This window comes from Sphaeramia orbicularis, chromosome 6, assembly GCF_902148855.1.
Source record: "Sphaeramia orbicularis chromosome 6, fSphaOr1.1, whole genome shotgun sequence".
NCBI classification, from domain to species: Eukaryota; Metazoa; Chordata; class Actinopteri; order Kurtiformes; family Apogonidae; genus Sphaeramia; species Sphaeramia orbicularis.
In genome coordinates, this window is record NC_043962.1 from 44,351,758 (window position 1) to 44,370,397 (window position 18,640).

The following is an 18,640-nucleotide window of genomic DNA, read 5'->3' on the forward strand; positions in this document are numbered from 1 at the left end:
GAATAACCAACCGATAACGTAATAAGTTATTACATTATTGGCCAAAAGCGATTATGTTATTGGCTCAGGACTTTTATTACGTTATTGGCCAGTTATTACATTATTGGCCTATTACATTTAAAAATAGCAAATTTATTATGTTATGGGTCGCTATTACATTATTGGCTTCTACACGCCCCTATAAGACTTGTGCTATATTTTTTCCCACTTAAAAATAGCTTTTAATCATTTGGTTTGTTTTATCTCTGTCTATTTTGATTTTTGCTTCAGTACTGGCTCATGTGAGTAACAGTTGGAAAAACCATGACTATAATGTAGTAAAAGTGAATGAAATATGGTTTTAATTCAGCCAAAAAAATAACACTTCAAAATAATGACACAAAATACATTTTATTGCTGTAGTTTGACATAATATGCTTTTATGTCTTTGCAAAAGCTACAATTAATGTTATAGTACTTGTTATAGTTTTAGAAAAAAAAAAAAAAAAAAACAGGAAGCGAGCCTTGGTGCCTAAACCTGTTTTTGTAATATCTACAGTAAGATTATAATACATTTGTTTCAGTATTTTCAATTTCAATAGTTGAAGATAATAATGAAGATCTTTCTTTGTTCTCTACTGCTGAAGATATAATTTCTCTTTTGAAATATGATTTTATATTTTAAGTATTTTATGAGTGATATAAAATGAACAAGGATGAACAACTGTAGAACTGTTTTCTGTGGTTTTTCATAGTTGTTGTTTTGATGATTTTCAGTACTCAGCTTTCGAGAGGAGGTGAGATTTTCTAGTTTAGTAACAAGTTAAAACACAGAGATTGGGAAACAAAAATGAGTTCTATTTATAACTGACAAATGATGTAAGCCTGCAGGGAGCATTCTTGTGTGACTGTCCAGAAGCCGTTTTCTGTCAGCATGGTGCAGCCTGTATCCTGGACTGATCTGTCCGGCTGCCCTTCTGCCCATTTGGTAAAAACCAAAGGTTGGTTTTTCAGATCGACTGCAAAATTCCCTTGTGCTTTTCTGTTGTTGATGCTGATCCAGGCCGTTTTGTCACCTTCACCAAACACCTGAGTCAGTGCGTTATTCTCCTCCTCATTTTGGGGCAAAGCCAGCTGTAATCCTTGCTGGGAGCAGAAGTCAACAGCTTTGGAGAAAGAGCCTCTCTCCTTGAAGGACACAAAGTATTTCTGACCAGCTCTCCTGATGAACTCATACTTTATAACTACAACAGACAAATAGATAGAAGAAGCTGTGTTAAAGTATCAAATTACATGGACTTTTCCCTTTCATACTTAACAGGAAAAGACACTCTCTTCAATCCAGAAATGCTTTTTATCAAACAGGTCCAAACATACCAAACACACAAACAAAATCCAATAAAGGATGTGGATAGAAATAAAATACATTTAAATACAATTACATACAAAATGCAATTTCTACAACTCTACCGTTCAGAGATGTTACCATCCAACTTTTGCAGAATACTTACGTCGCTGTAAGTTCTCCAAGATTTTCTTTAGATCCTCAAATTCACGGCTAACAGAACCATGGGGATCTGGATTGAAAAGAAGAGATTCTTGTTTCATTCTTTACAAGGATATGTTTTAACTTTAACACTTTGGTTTATCATCCCCCCTTTACCCTTCACAGCGATGCACAACTTAGAAGTACTGACTTTATTTACATTTTACTTTAAACAAAATGTTGAAATGCTGCAATTGTTTTCCTGAAATGATCAGTTGATTTACACTATTTGGACAAAAATATTCAGACATGTTGAATTCAGGTGTTGCTTTTCTAAACAGTGGTCTGGCTTTACTTAATTTCTCTCAATATTGATTTCTACATTTTTTTTTCCATGACAATGGATATTTTAAATGTTCTTCCTCTAAATTTCAAAAATATTTTTCCTGCTCTGACTGTAAATAACAATTTTCTACCACAACTAACCATCTACTTTCTTCACATCTCACTTAAGAAGAAAAATCTACTGTTAAACTTTAAAGAAATATTGACGTTTATATCTCAAATCAGCATGAACAGGACATCAGTTAATCAGTCATCATCAGTTTAATGGGAGATTTTTCCTCCTAAAGTGAGATGTTTAGAGGTAAAACATAAAATCATGGTCATGGTTAAAAAAAACAAAACAAAACAAAACAAAAAAAAAAGAATGTTGAGAGAAATAAAGTAAAAACCATCTCTGAGGCATTTTGGAAGCAAAGCTAACAATTTAACAAAACTAGTTTATGTTATTTTAATAATAATAATAATAATAATAATAATAATAATAATAATAATAATAATAATAATAATAATAATAGAATTTCAAATATGTATAAGCCTATGAATATAATCAAGTATTTACTTTTTAGGAGAATAGAATCAAATCGAATTGAATCGAATCGAATGTTAAGGGACTGGAACACAGTTCTATAAATTTGTGCTTAAATGGATGTTCAATCAAAAGTTCTGAATCAGTAACAGTTAAACAGCACCTCGTCCACACATTACAATAGGTCCAGGATATCCAGGCGGTCCTTTAGGTCCCCAAGGTCCAGGGAAACCAGGTGGTCCACTTGGTCCTGGGTCTCCTGATGAGCAAATAAATAAATAAATATGGAAATGTAACATGATTTTACTTGATAATTAAAAGTGGTGCCACGTCATCAAGAGGCTGAGATTGGCCGGTCGGGGTTAAGAGGGGGGGCACCTTCAGGTCACAAATCGGTGTGTTTGACTGCACTAACGCACTGAACAGCAGCCAGGGGTACTCAGCCTTCTTGGAGTCCCTGGGTGGGGGTCTGGAAGGTGTCCTGACTTGGGACTTCAGTGTTCTTCTGGGGGACTTGAACGCTCCTGTGGGCAATGACAGTGTGACCTGGAGGAGTGTGACTGGGGGGAACAGCCTGCCTTAATCCGACTGGTGTTCTGTTGTTGGACTTCTGTGCACATCACAGTTTGTCCATACAGACAAACATAAGGATGTCCACAAGTGTCCATGACACCAGGACACCTGAGGGCATAGGTCCATGATGGACTTTGTATGTGTTTCATCAGACCTGCAGCCGTATGTTCTGGACACTTGGGTGACATCTCTGCTTTTTGTAGATGATGTGGTCTTCTTGTGTTCATTAAGTAGTGACCTCCACCTTACACTGGGGTGGTTCACAGCCAGGATGAGGATCAACACCTCTAAGTCCGAGGCCATGGTTCTGAGATGGAAAAGGATGGAGTGCCCTCTGAGGATGAGTTGCTGCCTCAACTGGAGGAGTTTACGAAATGAAAAGCTACTGACTGTATGTTTGGGTCAAAGAATTTGTTGCAGACTTCTCTCTCCTCGGCCACCTCCTCTAGCTCCTCTGGGGGACACCAAGGCGTTCCCAGACCAGCCACAAAGTAGAATCTGTCCATCTGTGGTCTGCCCTGGAGTCTTCCCCTCATTGGACTTGTGTGAAACACGTCTCCAGTGAAGTGTCCAGGAGGCATCTTGACCAGATGTCAAAACCACCTCAAATGGCTCCTCTCAGAGTGGAGGACCATCATCTGGTCCAGATGGACAAACTCCTCACCCTATCTCTGAGGGAGAGTCCATCCACCCTGTGGAGGAAACCCATTTCCACCGCTTGTATCTGTGATTTTGTTCCTTCGGTCTCTGCCACAGCTTGTGACCACATGTGAGGGTAGAAACGTATCATGACTGGTAAATGAAAACCTTCTCTTTTCGTCTCAGCTCCTTCTTCACCACAACAGACTGGTACAAATTACTGCCGACATCACACCAATCCACCTGTTCATCTGATGATCCATCGTTCCCACTTTCATGAGTAACTGACATACTTAATGTGGACATACACACATGTGAGTACTGTGATGAAATGAACCTGATCTTGGTGTTTAAGTCTTTTCTACACCAGAGTTAAGTTCTTTTAAACAGTTCACTACTTTTATTTATATTCACATCAGTAAAAATTCAGTGGTATGGTCATGCTACTGCCCAACAATGCTTTGTGGTCAATTTATTTGTTTGTTATTACTAGATTAGGCAGTGATTTTATACAAATGAAGCCCCACAGAGCTTTTTGTTTATTACCTCCACCAGGAGGTATTGTGATCACTTTGCTTTGTGTGCGTGCGTCTTTGTTTGTTTGTTTGTTAGCAAGATAACTCAAAAAGTTATGGACGGATTTTCATGAAATTGTCAGGAAATGTTGACACTGGCACAAGGATGAAATGATTAAATTTTGGTGGTGATCGGGGGTGGGAGGGCCACGGGGGCCCACTGATCTGCTTTGGCAGAGGTCTGCATTCTCCGAGTGCTTTTCTAGGTTAGATACGTGTTTGATTATTATTTTGTCATTACAGTATTCTGTATTATTGTCAATTTCTTTATTGAGAACCTCTGACTGAGATGAAAATATACAGATAACAGTCATGGTAAAATACAAATCAAATATGTCACAGCTCTGTGGAAGACATTTTTCATATTGGAAACAGACAAAGGGCTGAAAATTTGACAACTACAGTGTCCAGACTGAAATCTGTACACCACATATGCCACAGTGAATCAAGTTGGATTAATGAAATATTGTGTGTGTGTGTGTGTGTGTGTGTGTGTGTGTGTGTGTGTGGTTTTATTTTTGACCAGGCAGTGTACATAAATTACATGATGTAGAGTAATCCCAAACAGATGATTTATAACTATTGATCATATCTCATAAACATTTTGAACTCTTTTTTTAAATGAGGTTTTCCCAAACTGCTCTTGTATTATTTGTGGTGAAGTTGGTAAAATGTACCTTTTGGACCAGGAAGACCAGGTAAACCATAACTCCCAGGACGTGCAGGAATCCCAGGAAATCCAGGATCCCCTTTGTCACCTTTAGGACCAGGAGGACCTGGAATCTGACCAAAACTAACAGGAGCCATCAGGCAGAGAAGGCAGAAGAGGAGACAAGTCCTCATCTTCTAAATATAAAAAGAAAATCAACGTGACAGTCACTGTTACATTAAATATGTTTTTCATCATGATTTTATGCAAAGTGTAAAAAAAATAAACCAAAGTAGTGGACCCTGAAAGATCTAGAACTGCTTTTGTAGTGACTTCCAAAGGAATTTCTCACTATCTTAATTTTTTGTGAGGTTAAAATGTACCACCATTTACTATAATACTATCCTCTACCTAATTTTTCAAGGAATTTTGTTATATTTGATTTACTAATCACATAGATGTTCATAAAACCTCAGTTTAGGTTTTTTAAAACAGAGAAAACTGAAGAAAAATTGACTTGTTCAGCAAAATCTATCAGTAAGTGAAAATAAAAACAAGTGTCTACAGCCACTGTTATTTGTCTAATTTCATGGGTTTTACTGGTGAATTATTGTTTGCAGTCGATAGTGTTTCTACGTTCACTACAGAGACTCTGGACATCCAAATAAAACACATCTGATGATACTGAAAAGCTGAGAAACTGTATTTTACCCGAAGTACTTAAATGTATTGATAATATGGGTGGTTTTAGATTAATAGATGTGTTTGAGCACCAACAGTTGTTTAGACCTTTGAGGGTTAATTTCATACATATTCATTCATGATATCATTTATTATTTTAATTATTTCTTTTGCATTTTGTATTATGTTACAGCTATGTATAAATCTAACAGAATGCTCTTTTCAATAATAAAGTTTCCTTATTTGTGATGCTATTCAAGTGCTAAATAATGATTAAAAGAAGTAATAACTCACATTTTAGATGAGGAGTAATCTGCTCGCTGTGCTTCTTCTTTGCTTTTTCCAAACAAAACTGGCAAAAGGGTTGAAAAGATCCAGCCAGAAAAAGAAAAAAAAAATCAAAAGCAGCTTTCTCTACCCTTTTACAGGAAGTGAAGACAAAAAAAGGCTCATCATCTGTTCTGAGAAGATATGGAAGACAGGGCTGATGTTTCCCATCAGGTGAAGCTGGTGAAGTGCCTTATTTCCACATTTGGAAGACGTACAGTTGGTCACATCATAGTATCCACACAAAAACACATGTACTGTAGGAAACCACTGTATTCTCCTCTATAGTCCTCAGTGGTCTTCTACTTTTCTTATTTTAGTGTCAGAATGTTTTTCATTTTCCCTGAAAACATCTGGCATCCACTTGACATATTGAAAAGAGCAAAGCAGAAAAAAACAGTTTTAGTTTTGCATAATGAACCACTGTTGTACTTTTTGTAGTTTTTAACCCCCTAGACCTGAAGGAAGTATTGTCATCAGCATGTCTGTCCGTCTGTCTGTGACACATCTTATAAACACTGTAACTCTGAAACATTAACACTTTTACCTTACATACATCATGTACAGAGTTTGGACATTTTGAAATTTGAAAATTGTTGCAGATCAACTTCTCAATTTAGTTGAAGGTAATAAAATATTTGACAAATTTCAATCTGGTTTCCATCACAAACATAGCACTGAGACTGCACTACTTAAAGTAACAGACGACATCCTGATGCACGCAGACAATGGCGAACATTCCATTGTCATACTACTTGACCTAACAGCAGCCTTCGACACCACTGATCATGCCATCCTCTTAGACAGACTCCATAACTGGGTTGGTATCACTGGTACTGCACTGAACTGGTTCCATTCATACTTAACAAACAGACACTTCAACATTCATATCAACAACCACGTATCCTCCTCCGCTCCCCTCCTGTGTGGAGTGTCTCAAGGCTCAGTACTCGGCCCTGTCCTGTTCTCCCTATACATGCTACTCCTTGGTCAACTACTCAGCCAGTTCCATGACATATCCTATCACTGTTATGCCGATGACATCCAAATCTACTTCTCTGCAAAAATCAACAACCTTAATCAACTATCCTCCCTCCATGACTGTTTAGCTGCCATTAACTCTTTCCCCGCCATTGACGAGATATTCCATCAATTACTTCCCAACGCTTCCCCACCAATGACGAGATTTTCCGTCAGTCCGTGTTTTCACTGTTATGCTGTAGTTGGAGATGTTGCGGATCGTGTGAATTACTTTCCTTTTTTTTTTTTTTTTTTTTTTTTTTATTTCTTGTATGTTATCTTATGTTATCTTTTTCTTGTATGTTATGTAATGTCTTTTTTCCTGTAATGTTTTCAGTCAGTGAAGACGAATTTCCCCACGGGGACCAATAAATTAAATCTAATCTAATCTAAAAACAAACAATTAAGCAGCTTTTTCGGAAAAATGTAGGACCGGGTTTAACGTTTTTGCACTGGAGTCTCCGTATCCCATAGCAACGCATCCAGCGGCAGTCACTGAATGAGGAAATGCAGACTGTGCAGGAACCGCACACAGTTTCAAAAGCCTTAAAGATGATTATGGAGACAGAGTCTGACAATTCAATATATGATGGAGCTACAGAAGAACCATTTAGAGACAGGAACGGAGAAATAGAAGGTGAGGGAGACGGACACGGAACACGGGAAACACGGAGCGGCTCAGGTCCGACACGGAGGTGCGGGGTGGGTGGGGGGGCACGGAGCGACACAGAGAAAATGACAGACAGGAGGAAGAGAAAAGAGACATTTCTAGTGGACATTCAAGGAGAGGACAGACACAGACATGGGACAAGACAAAGGACAGCTAGTGTTCATCTGTTAGAGTGAGTTCAGTTCAGACTGAGGACACAGAACAGATTCAGCTGTATAATGTCAGCAGGGACACAGGTAAGACACTGTTTGATTTGGCTTTAGTAGGAAATAAATAAATACATATTTTCATACAGAGATAAATAACTAGATGTCCAAATAATTATTTACAGATCAAACACAGCAGGTGGTCCAAACAAGAGGACCTGGTGCAGCCAAGGAAAGGCCAGAAATCTACAGTATTTAGTGAATTTGTTTCTTTTTTCCTTGAAAATGAGGAATATTGAAGTGTTTATATCAAAAGCTAAACTAATATGTGGAAGACTTATAACTGATGTACGTAAATGTGTAAAGTTTAGAAGGAACCTGGTGCTTTAGAAGATGTTTAGTCTAAAGTTTGGTGTGGATTCCCCTGACATTTTGTGGAATGATGGGATATCTTAGAGCTGTTTGTTACTATTACTGCTGTTATTATTATTTTATTTTGTGATTTGGAATACAGTGTTACTGTTGGTAAATGAGAAAGAGTCAAAAATGTAAATAGGAAATCAGTTTTATCTTGAAAATCAATATCTTTGAAAAAAATGCAGTTTTCTCAGCTGTTTGCTCAAAATTCAGTTTTTTCCTGAAAATGACCAATATTCAAATGTCTATATCTCATGAACGAATGAATATAGAATAAAATCGTTTTTTTTGTGTTTAAAAGTTGAAGTTCTGTTCTTTCTTTTGATGTATTCAGTGTTCACATACTCCTAACAACATTTTCAGTGAGCCTCCAAAGGTTAGTGAAAATGACCAAAACGGCTGGCGCTGGCTACCAACTCACTGGAAAATGCTCTGGCGGGGAAAGAGTTAAAGACTGGATGTCCCACAGTTTCCTTCACCTAAACCCGAGTACAACAGAAATTCTCATAATCGGACCAGACACCTTCTCCACTTCAGTTGAACAGTTTACTGCTTCCCTCCACTCAAACATCACACCCACTGTTAAAAACCTTGGTATCATCTTTGACCAACATCTGTCTTTCAAACACCATGTCACTAAGCTCGTCCAGTCCTGTTTCCTCCAACTCAGAAATATTGCCAAAATCAGACACATCCTCTCCCCTTCTGACCTCGAGCTCCTCATCCACACCTTCATTTTCTCCCGTCTAGACTACTGCAACTCACTCTTCACCTGCCTCAGCCAGTCCTCCCTTCATCGTCTACAGTTAGTTCAAAATTCAGCCGCCAGGTTGTTAACACACACCAGTCGTCGGTCCCACATCACTCCAGTACTCGCATCCCTACACTGGCTTCCAATAAAATTCCGCATTCACCTCAAAATACTCCTAAGTACTTTTAAAGCCCTACACAACCTCGCCCCCAGTTACATTTCTGACCTCCTAGTTTCCTACTCACCCTCACGACCACTCCGTTCATCAAACATTAACCTCCTATCCATCCCCCACTCCAACATCTCAATAAAAGGTGACTGTGCCTTTGCAATTCTGGCCCCAACCTTCTGGAATAGTCTACCCCATTACATCAGATCACCAGATTCTGTAGACACCTTCAAGCGACTCTTAAAAACTCACTTTTATAAACAAGCATTTCATTAAATCAGGACAGTGTAGTGTATGTGTGTGTGTGTGTGTGTAGGCATATTAGATATAAAACACATTGTTTGGTTATTTGTCTTTTGGTTAAAGCACAAAGAGAGAGAGGGGAGCAGAGAGACACTTAACATATACACTGGTCTACAGTTTTGTAGAAATGATCTGCCTCGGAGATTAAATGTGCTAAATGTTATGTATTTTAATCACATTAATTGGAAAACAAATGACAAAAGTGCTTGTATGCTGATGTTTTGAAGGTACCATAAGGTGTTATTCCACATATATATTGGTTTATGTACAGTTTATACAACAGATTTATAAATGTTCCACTGATGAAACCTGTAAAGTGAATGTATTGTAATCTACAGACAGTGTTTGGAAGTAGATCTGGTAGCTCTGAGACTAATATTCCTCTGGAGTTAAACCCATTCTCATGTATATGTATATGTTGAGGAGCTGCTGTATCAAAAATGGAGGATTACAGTAGTATAAGACATAAAGTCATAATACAGTCCATTCCTGTTTTACTGTGGCTCAGCATTTAAATAACTTTTTTCAGATTTGATGGTTTAGTCACAGAGTTTCTCATTCCCCAAAAATGTCACACTTTTCTTTCACAAATGTGGGAATGATGGTCTGAAATTGCCTTAAAATGTAGAAAACAGTGACATTTCTCTTGCCTGGCCAGCCAGTACTCTGGGTGCTCAGCACCCTTAAACCTCTGATCCTAGAATCACCGCCGTGTGAATGTGACTTTTTTGTTACCTGGGTAACATTATCTTCATCTGCGCTGTTGTAACGGGCCACATCAGGAGACACCTGGAACCTGGACTCAACAAACTGAGGCTGGGTGTCCGGGGCGCTGAAGCTGTTGGGGTAGTAGTTTGGAGCTCCACCTAGAGGACAAATGGGTCAAACACAGCTGAGACATGGGGGGAATGAAGTCACCACTGGACTTTACAGCAGTGGTCCTCAGATGGTCTGGCTTCAGGACCCACTATCACCCCTCAGTGACAAGCTGCGACCCAAACTGACAAAAGTTAAACTTCTCAAATGTATTTAATGAAAAGATGGTGTGTTTTGAACCTGAGATAATACAGAATATCACAGTATGAAAACACAGAAGACAGTTTGTTATGTTCTGACGCACTTCTATTTTTCCCCCTTTGTCTTTTGTGGTTTTTTTGTTAATTCTTACTTTACACTTTTGGGTAAATATTGCTCTATGTTTTTTTGTTTTTTTTTTTTTGCCTTGATAACATTTTTGGGCAAAATATGTATTTAGTATATCTCTTCAATAGATGGCTAATTGGTTTTCCCGCCGGCTGAGCCTATAAATTGGACCAGGGCTGGGCTCTCGGTCTCTCTCGCCTCCCGTTCTCTCCACCTCCTCCAGCGATGCCGGCGTCCGGAGCGCGCACGTTGAGGCGCGCATCCGCTCCACTCGTCCACGCAGGTTGCTCCACGCCAGCAGGGTTTTTTTTTTGTTAGCTTTTTGTTAGCTTATCCTTTTGTTTGACCAGGTGGATCCGGACGTCCTGTTTTCGTTTTTCCTTTCGTTAGGGCTTATATTTTGCAGTTTGCTTTATTTGATAGGGTAGCGGTGCGCTGGCAGCTTCTACGGCCCTGTACAGGGTTGGCCTGTCCAGCGCACCGTCCTTATGTTTAGTTTGCCGGTCCACTCTGGTCTTTTCTTTTGTTACTTTGGGCACGGGGTTTAAAAGGGGTTATTAGATTCTGCTTCATTAGAACCATGTTTGGTACAAACGAAGAGAATAGCAGAAGAACAAAAAAAAACTAACTGCAAATAAATAAAAAAGGTTTTTCTAATTATACTCCTTGACTCCCGGTGTCCTTTGTAAATATGTTTCACCCTTCGGGTTGTAACACAGTTCAACAATAAACCAAACTGACCAGCAGGGGGCGATGCTAAAGAGGGAAATATTCCCTTATCCACTATATTAGGTACATTTGAACCAAAACTAAAAAGTGCATTCAGCCACTTATTCAAGCATTAAACAAACTGAGGTTTTTGTCCTCAGTGTAGGTAAAACCATATCTGATGCAGTTGTTGTCATACCTGAGTTTTGCCATGATATGAACAGATACTTTTGGGTCTTCCTTTATGCCAGGGATGTCAAACTCACATTAGTTCAGGGGCCACATACTAGAGCCCGGCCGATATGGGATTTTTGGGGCCGATGCCAATATTGGGGGCTAAAAAAATGCTGATGTCCAATATGTCGGCCGATATCCGATATTGGCCGATAACCAATATAATGACCGATATATGACATAAGAACTTTGATCTACACAGGATATAATAATCTTATAGTAAACAAATGTGGACAGGTGGATCAACAGTTGCATAAATCTTTGTTTATCTCACAAAGATAATTTATACAACTTTCAAATGCTGTATAATAGTCTTACATTAGACTAGTATGTGACCTGTGGGGAACCACAGGTTGTAGATGTGGTAGTTTTTATGCTAGGGAGAGCAGACTTTCGAAAAAGATGTGAATCTATATTTTATAAGTAGTGACATAACATGTTATGATATGTTTGTGTTATACTATGTTTTTGTTTGTTAAAAAATAATATGTGAGCATTGAGACCCAATGTATCAAATATGATACAAATTGAAAGTCATACATGGAAATTAATATTTGAATTTTTGTTTTTTTTGGTTGTTCAGAAGGACCAATAAAGGCTCCAGTTTTAAAGAACTGAAATTTTATGTCAATGATTTAATGGTTCAGGCTGTACAGGGTTAACAGTGAAAAAATAATTACTGTCTTTGAGAGTGAGTTACATGTCATACATATTTCATAACATACCATTGTCTATGTTTGTAAACATGTGCTTCCACTTCGTATGGCGATAGCTTGAAAGGCTGAGGAGCAGCAGACAGGACTAGAAAGTATTTTAACCATCAAGTTAAATAGACAAATACATGGAGAGAGAGAGAGAGAGAGAGAGAGAGAGAGAGAGAGAGAGAGAGAGAGAGAGAGAGAGAGAGAGAGATTTTATCACAGTTATATCTAATAAATGAAACTTAAATACAGTGATATTAATATATTATTACGTTATTGGCTCAGTTATTACATTTGCAAATAATTTTTTTTTTTTTAACAGGCCAATAACGTAATAACCAACCGATAACGTAATAAGTTATTACATTATTGGCCAAAAGTGATTACGTTATCGGCTCAGGACTTTTATTACGTTATTGGCCAGTTATTACATTATTAGCCTGTTACATTTAAAAATGGCAAATTTATTATGTTATGGGTCGCTATTACATTATTGGCTTCTACACGCCCCTATAAGACTTGTGCTATATTTTTTCCCACTTAAAAATAGCTTTTAATCATTTGGTTTGTTTTATCTCTGTCTATTTTGATTTTTGCTTCAGTACTGGCTCATGTGAGTAACAGTTGGAAAAACCATGACTATAATGTAGTAAAAGTGAATGAAATATGGTTTTAATTCAGCCAAAAATGAAAACACAACAAAATAATGACACAAAATACATTTTATTGCTGTAGTTTGACATAATATGCTTTTATGTCTTTGCAAAAGCTACAATTAATGTCATAGTACTTGTTATAGTTTTAGAAAAAAAAAAAAAAAAAACAGGAAGCAAGCCTTGGTGCCAAAACCTGTTTTTGTAATATCTACAGTAAGATTATAATACATTTGTTTCAGTATTTTCAATTTCAATAGTTGAAGATAATAATGAAGATCTTTCTTTGTTCTCTACTGCTGAAGATATAATTTCTCTTTTGAAATATGATTTTATATTTTAAGTATTTTATGAGTGATATAAAATGAACAAGGATGAACAACTGTAGAACTGTTTTCTGTGGTTTTTCATAGTTGTTGTTTTGATGATTTTCAGTACTCAGCTTTCGAGAGGAGGTGAGATTTTCTAGTTTAGTAACAAGTTAAAACACAGAGATTGGGAAACAAAAATGAGTTCTATTTATAACTGACAAATGATGTAAGCCTGCAGGGAGCATTCTTGTGTGACTGTCCAGAAGCCGTTTTCTGTCAGCATGGTGCAGCCTGTATCCTGGACTGATCTGTCCGGCTGCCCTTCTGCCCATTTGGTAAAAACCAAAGGTTGGTTTTTCAGATCGACTGCAAAATTCCCTTGTGCTTTTCTGTTGTTGATGCTGATCCAGGCCGTTTTGTCACCTTCACCAAACACCTGAGTCAGTGCGTTATTCTCCTCCTCATTTTGGGGCAAAGCCAGCTGTAATCCTTGCTGGGAGCAGAAGTCAACAGCTTTGGAGAAAGAGCCTCTCTCCTTGAAGGACACGAAGTATTTCTGACCAGCTCTCCTGATGAACTCATACTTTATAACTACAACAGACAAATAGATAGAAGAAGCTGTGTTAAAGTATCAAATTACATGGACTTTTCCCTTTCATACTTAACAGGAAAAGACACTCTCTTCAATCCAGAAATGCTTTTTATCAAACAGGTCCAAACATACCAAACACACAAACAAAATCCAATAAAGGATGTGGATGGAAATAAAATACATTTAAATACAATTACATACAAAATGCAATTTCTACAACTCTACCGTTCAGAGATGTTACCATCCAACTTTTGCAGAATACTTACGTCGCTGTAAGTTCTCCAAGATTTTCTTTAGATCCTCAAATTCACGGCTAACAGAACCATGGGGATCTGGATTGAAAAGAAGAGATTCTTGTTTCATTCTTTACAAGGATATGTTTTAACTTTAACACTTTGGTTTATCATCCCCCCTTTACCCTTCATAGCGATGCACAACTTAGAAGTACTGACTTTATTTACATTTTACTTAAAACAAAATGTTGAAATGCTGCAATTGTTTTCCTGAAATGATCAGTTGATTTACACTATTTGGACAAAAATATTCAGACATGTTGAATTCAGGTGTTGCTTTTCTAAACAGTGGTCTGGCTTTACTTAATTTCTCTCAATATTGATTTCTACATTTTTTTTTCCATGACAATGGATATTTTAAATGTTCTTCCTCTAAATTTCAAAAATATTTTTCCTGCTCTGACTGTAAATAACAATTTTCTACCACAACTAACCATCTACTTTCTTCACATCTCACTTAAGAAGAAAAATCTACTGTTAAACTTTAAAGAAATATTGACATTTATATCTCAAATCAGCATGAACAGGACATCAGTTAATCAGTCATCATCAGTTTAATGGGAGATTTTTCCTCCTAAAGTGAGATGTTTAGAGGTAAAACATAAAATCATGGTCATGGTTAAAAAAAACAAAACAAAACAAAACAAAAAAAAAAGAATGTTGAGAGAAATAAAGTAAAAACCATCTCTGAGGCATTTTGGAAGCAAAGCTAACAATTTAACAAAACTAGTTTATGTTATTTTAATAATAATAATAATAATAATAATAATAATAATAATAATAATAATAATAATAATAATAATAGAATTTCAAATATGTATAAGCCTATGAATATAATCAAGTATTTACTTTTTAGGAGAATAGAATCAAATCGAATTGAATCGAATCGAATGTTAAGGGACTGGAACACAGTTCTATAAATTTGTGCTTAAATGGATGTTCAATCAAAAGTTCTGAATCAGTAACAGTTAAACAGCACCTCGTCCACACATTACAATAGGTCCAGGATATCCAGGCGGTCCTTTAGGTCCCCAAGGTCCAGGGAAACCAGGTGGTCCACTTGGTCCTGGGTCTCCTGATGAGCAAATAAATAAATAAATATGGAAATGTAACATGATTTTACTTGATAATTAAAGTGGTGCCACGTCATCAAGAGGCTGAGATTGGCCGGTCGGGGTTAAGAGGGGGGGCACCTTCAGGTCACAAATCGGTGTGTTTGACTGCACTAACGCACTGAACAGCAGCCAGGGGTACTCAGCCTTCTTGGAGTCCCTGGGTGGGGGTCTGGAAGGTGTCCTGACTTGGGACTTCAGTGTTCTTCTGGGGGACTTGAACGCTCCTGTGGGCAATGACAGTGTGACCTGGAGGAGTGTGACTGGGGGGAACAGCCTGCCTTAATCCGACTGGTGTTCTGTTGTTGGACTTCTGTGCACATCACAGTTTGTCCATACAGACAAACATAAGGATGTCCACAAGTGTCCATGACACCAGGACACCTGAGGGCATAGGTCCATGATGGACTTTGTATGTGTTTCATCAGACCTGCAGCCGTATGTTCTGGACACTTGGGTGACATCTCTGCTTTTTGTAGATGATGTGGTCTTCTTGTGTTCATTAAGTAGTGACCTCCACCTTACACTGGGGTGGTTCACAGCCAGGATGAGGATCAACACCTCTAAGTCCGAGGCCATGGTTCTGAGATGGAAAAGGATGGAGTGCCCTCTGAGGATGAGTTGCTGCCTCAACTGGAGGAGTTTAAGAAATGAAGCTACTGACTGTATGTTTGGGTCAAAGAATTTGTTGCAGACTTCTCTCTCCTCGGCCACCTCCTCTAGCTCCTCTGGGGGACACCAAGGCGTTCCCAGACCAGCCACAAAGTAGAATCTGTCCATTTGTTATCTGCCCTGGAGTCTTCCCCTCATTGGACTTGTGTGAAACACGTCTCCAGTGAAGTGTCCAGGAGGCATCTTGACCAGATGTCAAAACCACCTCAAATGGCTCCTCTCAGAGTGGAGGACCATCATCTGGTCCAGATGGACAAACTCCTCACCCTATCTCTGAGGGAGAGTCCATCCACCCTGTGGAGGAAACCCATTTCCACCGCTTGTATCTGTGATTTTGTTCCTTCGGTCTCTGCCACAGCTTGTGACCACATGTGAGGGTAGAAACGTATCATGACTGGTAAATGAAGACCTTCGCTTTTCGTCTCAGCTCCTTCTTCACCACAACAGACTGGTACAAATCACTGCCGACATCACACCAATCCACCTGTTCATCTGATGATCCATCGTTCCCACTTTCATGAGTAACTGACATACTTAATGTGGACATACACACATGTGAGTACTGTGATGAAATGGACCTGATCTTGGTGTTTAAGTCTTTTCTACACCAGAGTTAAGTTCTTTTAAACAGTTCACTACTTTTATTTATATTCACATCAGCAAAAATTCAGTGGTATGGTCATGCTACTGCCCAACAATGCTTTGTGGTCAATTTATTTGTTTGTTATTACTAGATTAGGCAGTGATTTTATACAAATGAAGCCCCACAGAGCTTTTTGTTTATTACCTCCACCAGGAGGTATTGTGATCACTTTGCTTTGTGTGCGTGCGTCTTTGTTTGTTTGTTTGTTAGCAAGATAACTCAAAAAGTTATGGACGGATTTTCATGAAATTGTCAGGAAATGTTGACACTGGCACAAGGATGAAATGATTAAATTTTGGTGGTGATCGGGGGTGGGAGGGCCACGGGGGCCCACTGATCTGCTTTGGCAGAGGTCTGCATTCTCCGAGTGCTTTTCTAGGTTAGATACGTGTTTGATTATTATTTTGTCATTACAGTATTCTGTATTATTGTCAATTTCTTTATTGAGAACCTCTGACTGAGATGAAAATATACAGATAACAGTCATGGTAAAATACAAATCAAATATGTCACAGCTCTGTGGAAGACATTTTTCATATTGGAAACAGACAAAGGGCTGAAAATTTGACAACTACAGTGTCCAGACTGAAATCTGTACACCACATATGCCACAGTGAATCAAGTTGGATTAATGAAATATTGTGTGTGTGTGTGTGTGTGTGTGTGTGTGTGTGTGTGTGTGTGTGTGTGTGTGTGTGGTTTTATTTTTGACCAGGCAGTGTACATAAATTACATGATGTAGAGTAATCCCAAACAGATGATTTATAACTATTGATCATATCTCATAAACATTTTGAACTCTTTTTTTAAATGAGGTTTTCCCAAACTGCTCTTGTATTATTTGTGGTGAAGTTGGTAAAATGTACCTTTTGGACCAGGAAGACCAGGTAAACCATAACTCCCAGGACGTGCAGGAATCCCAGGAAATCCAGGATCCCCTTTGTCACCTTTAGGACCAGGAGGACCTGGAATCTGACCAAAACTAACAGGAGCCATCAGGCAGAGAAGGCAGAAGAGGAGACAAGTCCTCATCTTCTAAATATAAAAAGAAAATCAACGTGACAGTCACTGTTACATTAAATATGTTTTTCATCATGATTTTATGCAAAGTGTAAAAAAATAAACCAAAGTAGTGGACCCTGAAAGATCTAGAACTGCTTTTGTAGTGACTTCCAAAGGAATTTCTCACTATCTTTAATTTTTTGTGAGGTTAAAATGTACCACCATTTACTATAATACTATCCTCTACCTAATTTTTCAAGGAATTTTGTTATATTTGATTTACTAATCACATAGATGTTCATAAAACCTCAGTTTAGGTTTTTTAAAACAGAGAAAACTGAAGAAAAATTGACTTGTTCAGCAAAATCTATCAGTAAGTGAAAATAAAAACAAGTGTCTACAGCCACTGTTATTTGTCTAATTTCATGGGTTTTACTGGTGAATTATTGTTTGCAGTCGATAGTGTTTCTACGTTCACTACAGAGACTCTGGACATCCAAATAAAACACATCTGATGATACTGAAAAGCTGAGAAACTGTATTTTACCCGAAGTACTTAAATGTATTGATAATATGGGTGGTTTTAGATTAATAGATGTGTTTGAGCACCAACAGTTGTTTAGACCTTTGAGGGTTAATTTCATACATATTCATTCATGATATCATTTATTATTTTAATTATTTCTTTTGCATTTTGTATTATGTTACAGCTATGTATAAATCTAACAGAATGCTCTTTTCAATAATAAAGTTTCCTTATTTGTGATGCTATTCAAGTGCTAAATAATGATTAAAAGAAGTAATAACTCACATTTTAGATGAGGAGTAATCTGCTCGCTGTGCTTCTTCTTTGCTTTTTCCAAACAAAACTGGCAAAAGGGTTGAAAAGATCCAGCCAGAAAAAGAAAAAAAAAAATCAAAAGCAGCTTTCTCTACCCTTTTACAGGAAGTGAAGACAAAAAAAGGCTCATCATCTGTTCTGAGAAGATATGGAAGACAGGGCTGATGTTTCCCATCAGGTGAAGCTGGTGAAGTGTCTTATTTCCACATTTGGAAGACGTACAGTTGGTCACATCATAGTATCCACACAAAAACACATGTACTGTAGGAAACCACTGTATTCTCCTCTATAGTCCTCAGTGGTCTTCTACTTTTCTTATTTTAGTGTCAGAATGTTTTTCATTTTCCCTGAAAACATCTGGCATCCACTTGACATATTGAAAAGAGCAAAGCAGAAAAAAACAGTTTTAGTTTTGCATAAATGAACCACTGTTGTACTTTTTGTAGTTTTTAACCCCCTAGACCTGAAGGAAGTATTGT

The 18,640-nt window shown here is 37.9% G+C and overlaps 2 protein-coding genes across 4 annotated transcripts; both read right to left on the minus strand.

Annotated features, from left to right (window-relative positions):
- Positions 1 to 371: 371 nt before the first annotated feature.
- LOC115420483 (pulmonary surfactant-associated protein D-like) lies at positions 372 to 5,883 on the minus strand. 2 transcript variants are annotated; one of them, XM_030135732.1, is made up of 5 exons: positions 5,748 to 5,883; positions 4,801 to 4,969; positions 2,500 to 2,595; positions 1,491 to 1,556; positions 372 to 1,223 (listed from the first exon to the last, which is right to left on the minus strand). In XM_030135732.1, the coding sequence occupies exons 2-5, from the start codon at positions 4,964 to 4,966 to the stop codon at positions 841 to 843; spliced, it is 711 nt and encodes a 236-aa protein (XP_029991592.1). In that variant the 5' UTR covers positions 4,967 to 4,969; positions 5,748 to 5,883; the 3' UTR covers positions 372 to 840. The 2 variants fall into 2 exon arrangements, with proteins under 2 accessions (XP_029991592.1, XP_029991593.1); XM_030135733.1 differs by having other exon boundaries at positions 4,801 to 4,966; positions 5,748 to 5,800.
- A 6,941-nt stretch (positions 5,884 to 12,824) lies between these two features.
- LOC115421234 (pulmonary surfactant-associated protein D-like) lies at positions 12,825 to 18,234 on the minus strand. 2 transcript variants are annotated; one of them, XM_030137019.1, is made up of 5 exons: positions 18,132 to 18,181; positions 17,185 to 17,350; positions 14,871 to 14,966; positions 13,865 to 13,930; positions 12,825 to 13,597 (listed from the first exon to the last, which is right to left on the minus strand). In XM_030137019.1, the coding sequence occupies exons 2-5, from the start codon at positions 17,348 to 17,350 to the stop codon at positions 13,215 to 13,217; spliced, it is 711 nt and encodes a 236-aa protein (XP_029992879.1). In that variant the 5' UTR covers positions 18,132 to 18,181; the 3' UTR covers positions 12,825 to 13,214. The 2 variants fall into 2 exon arrangements, with proteins under 2 accessions (XP_029992879.1, XP_029992878.1); XM_030137018.1 differs by having other exon boundaries at positions 12,827 to 13,597; positions 17,185 to 17,353; positions 18,132 to 18,234.
- Positions 18,235 to 18,640: the final 406 nt, after the last annotated feature.

Bases quoted from the DNA above. Each gene is read 5' to 3' on its own strand.
- LOC115421234 (XM_030137019.1), bottom strand. From the start codon at position 17,350: ATGAGGACTTGTCTCCTCTTCTGCCTTCTCTGCCTGATGGCTCCTGTT. The intron at 14,967-17,184 runs GTACATTTTACC...TTTGCTCATCAG, and splicing joins TGGTCTTCCTGGTCCAAAAG to GAGACCCAGGACCAAGTGGA. The intron at 13,598-13,864 runs GTAAGTATTCTG...TGTCTGTTGTAG, and splicing joins CTTGGAGAACTTACAGCGAC to TTATAAAGTATGAGTTCATC.
- LOC115420483 (XM_030135732.1), bottom strand. From the start codon at position 4,966: ATGAGGACTTGTCTCCTCTTCTGCCTTCTCTGCCTGATGGCTCCTGTT. The intron at 1,557-2,499 runs GTGCTGTTTAAC...TTTTCAATCCAG, and splicing joins TATTGTAATGTGTGGACGAG to ATCCCCATGGTTCTGTTAGC. The intron at 1,224-1,490 runs GTAAGTATTCTG...TGTCTGTTGTAG, and splicing joins CTTGGAGAACTTACAGCGAC to TTATAAAGTATGAGTTCATC.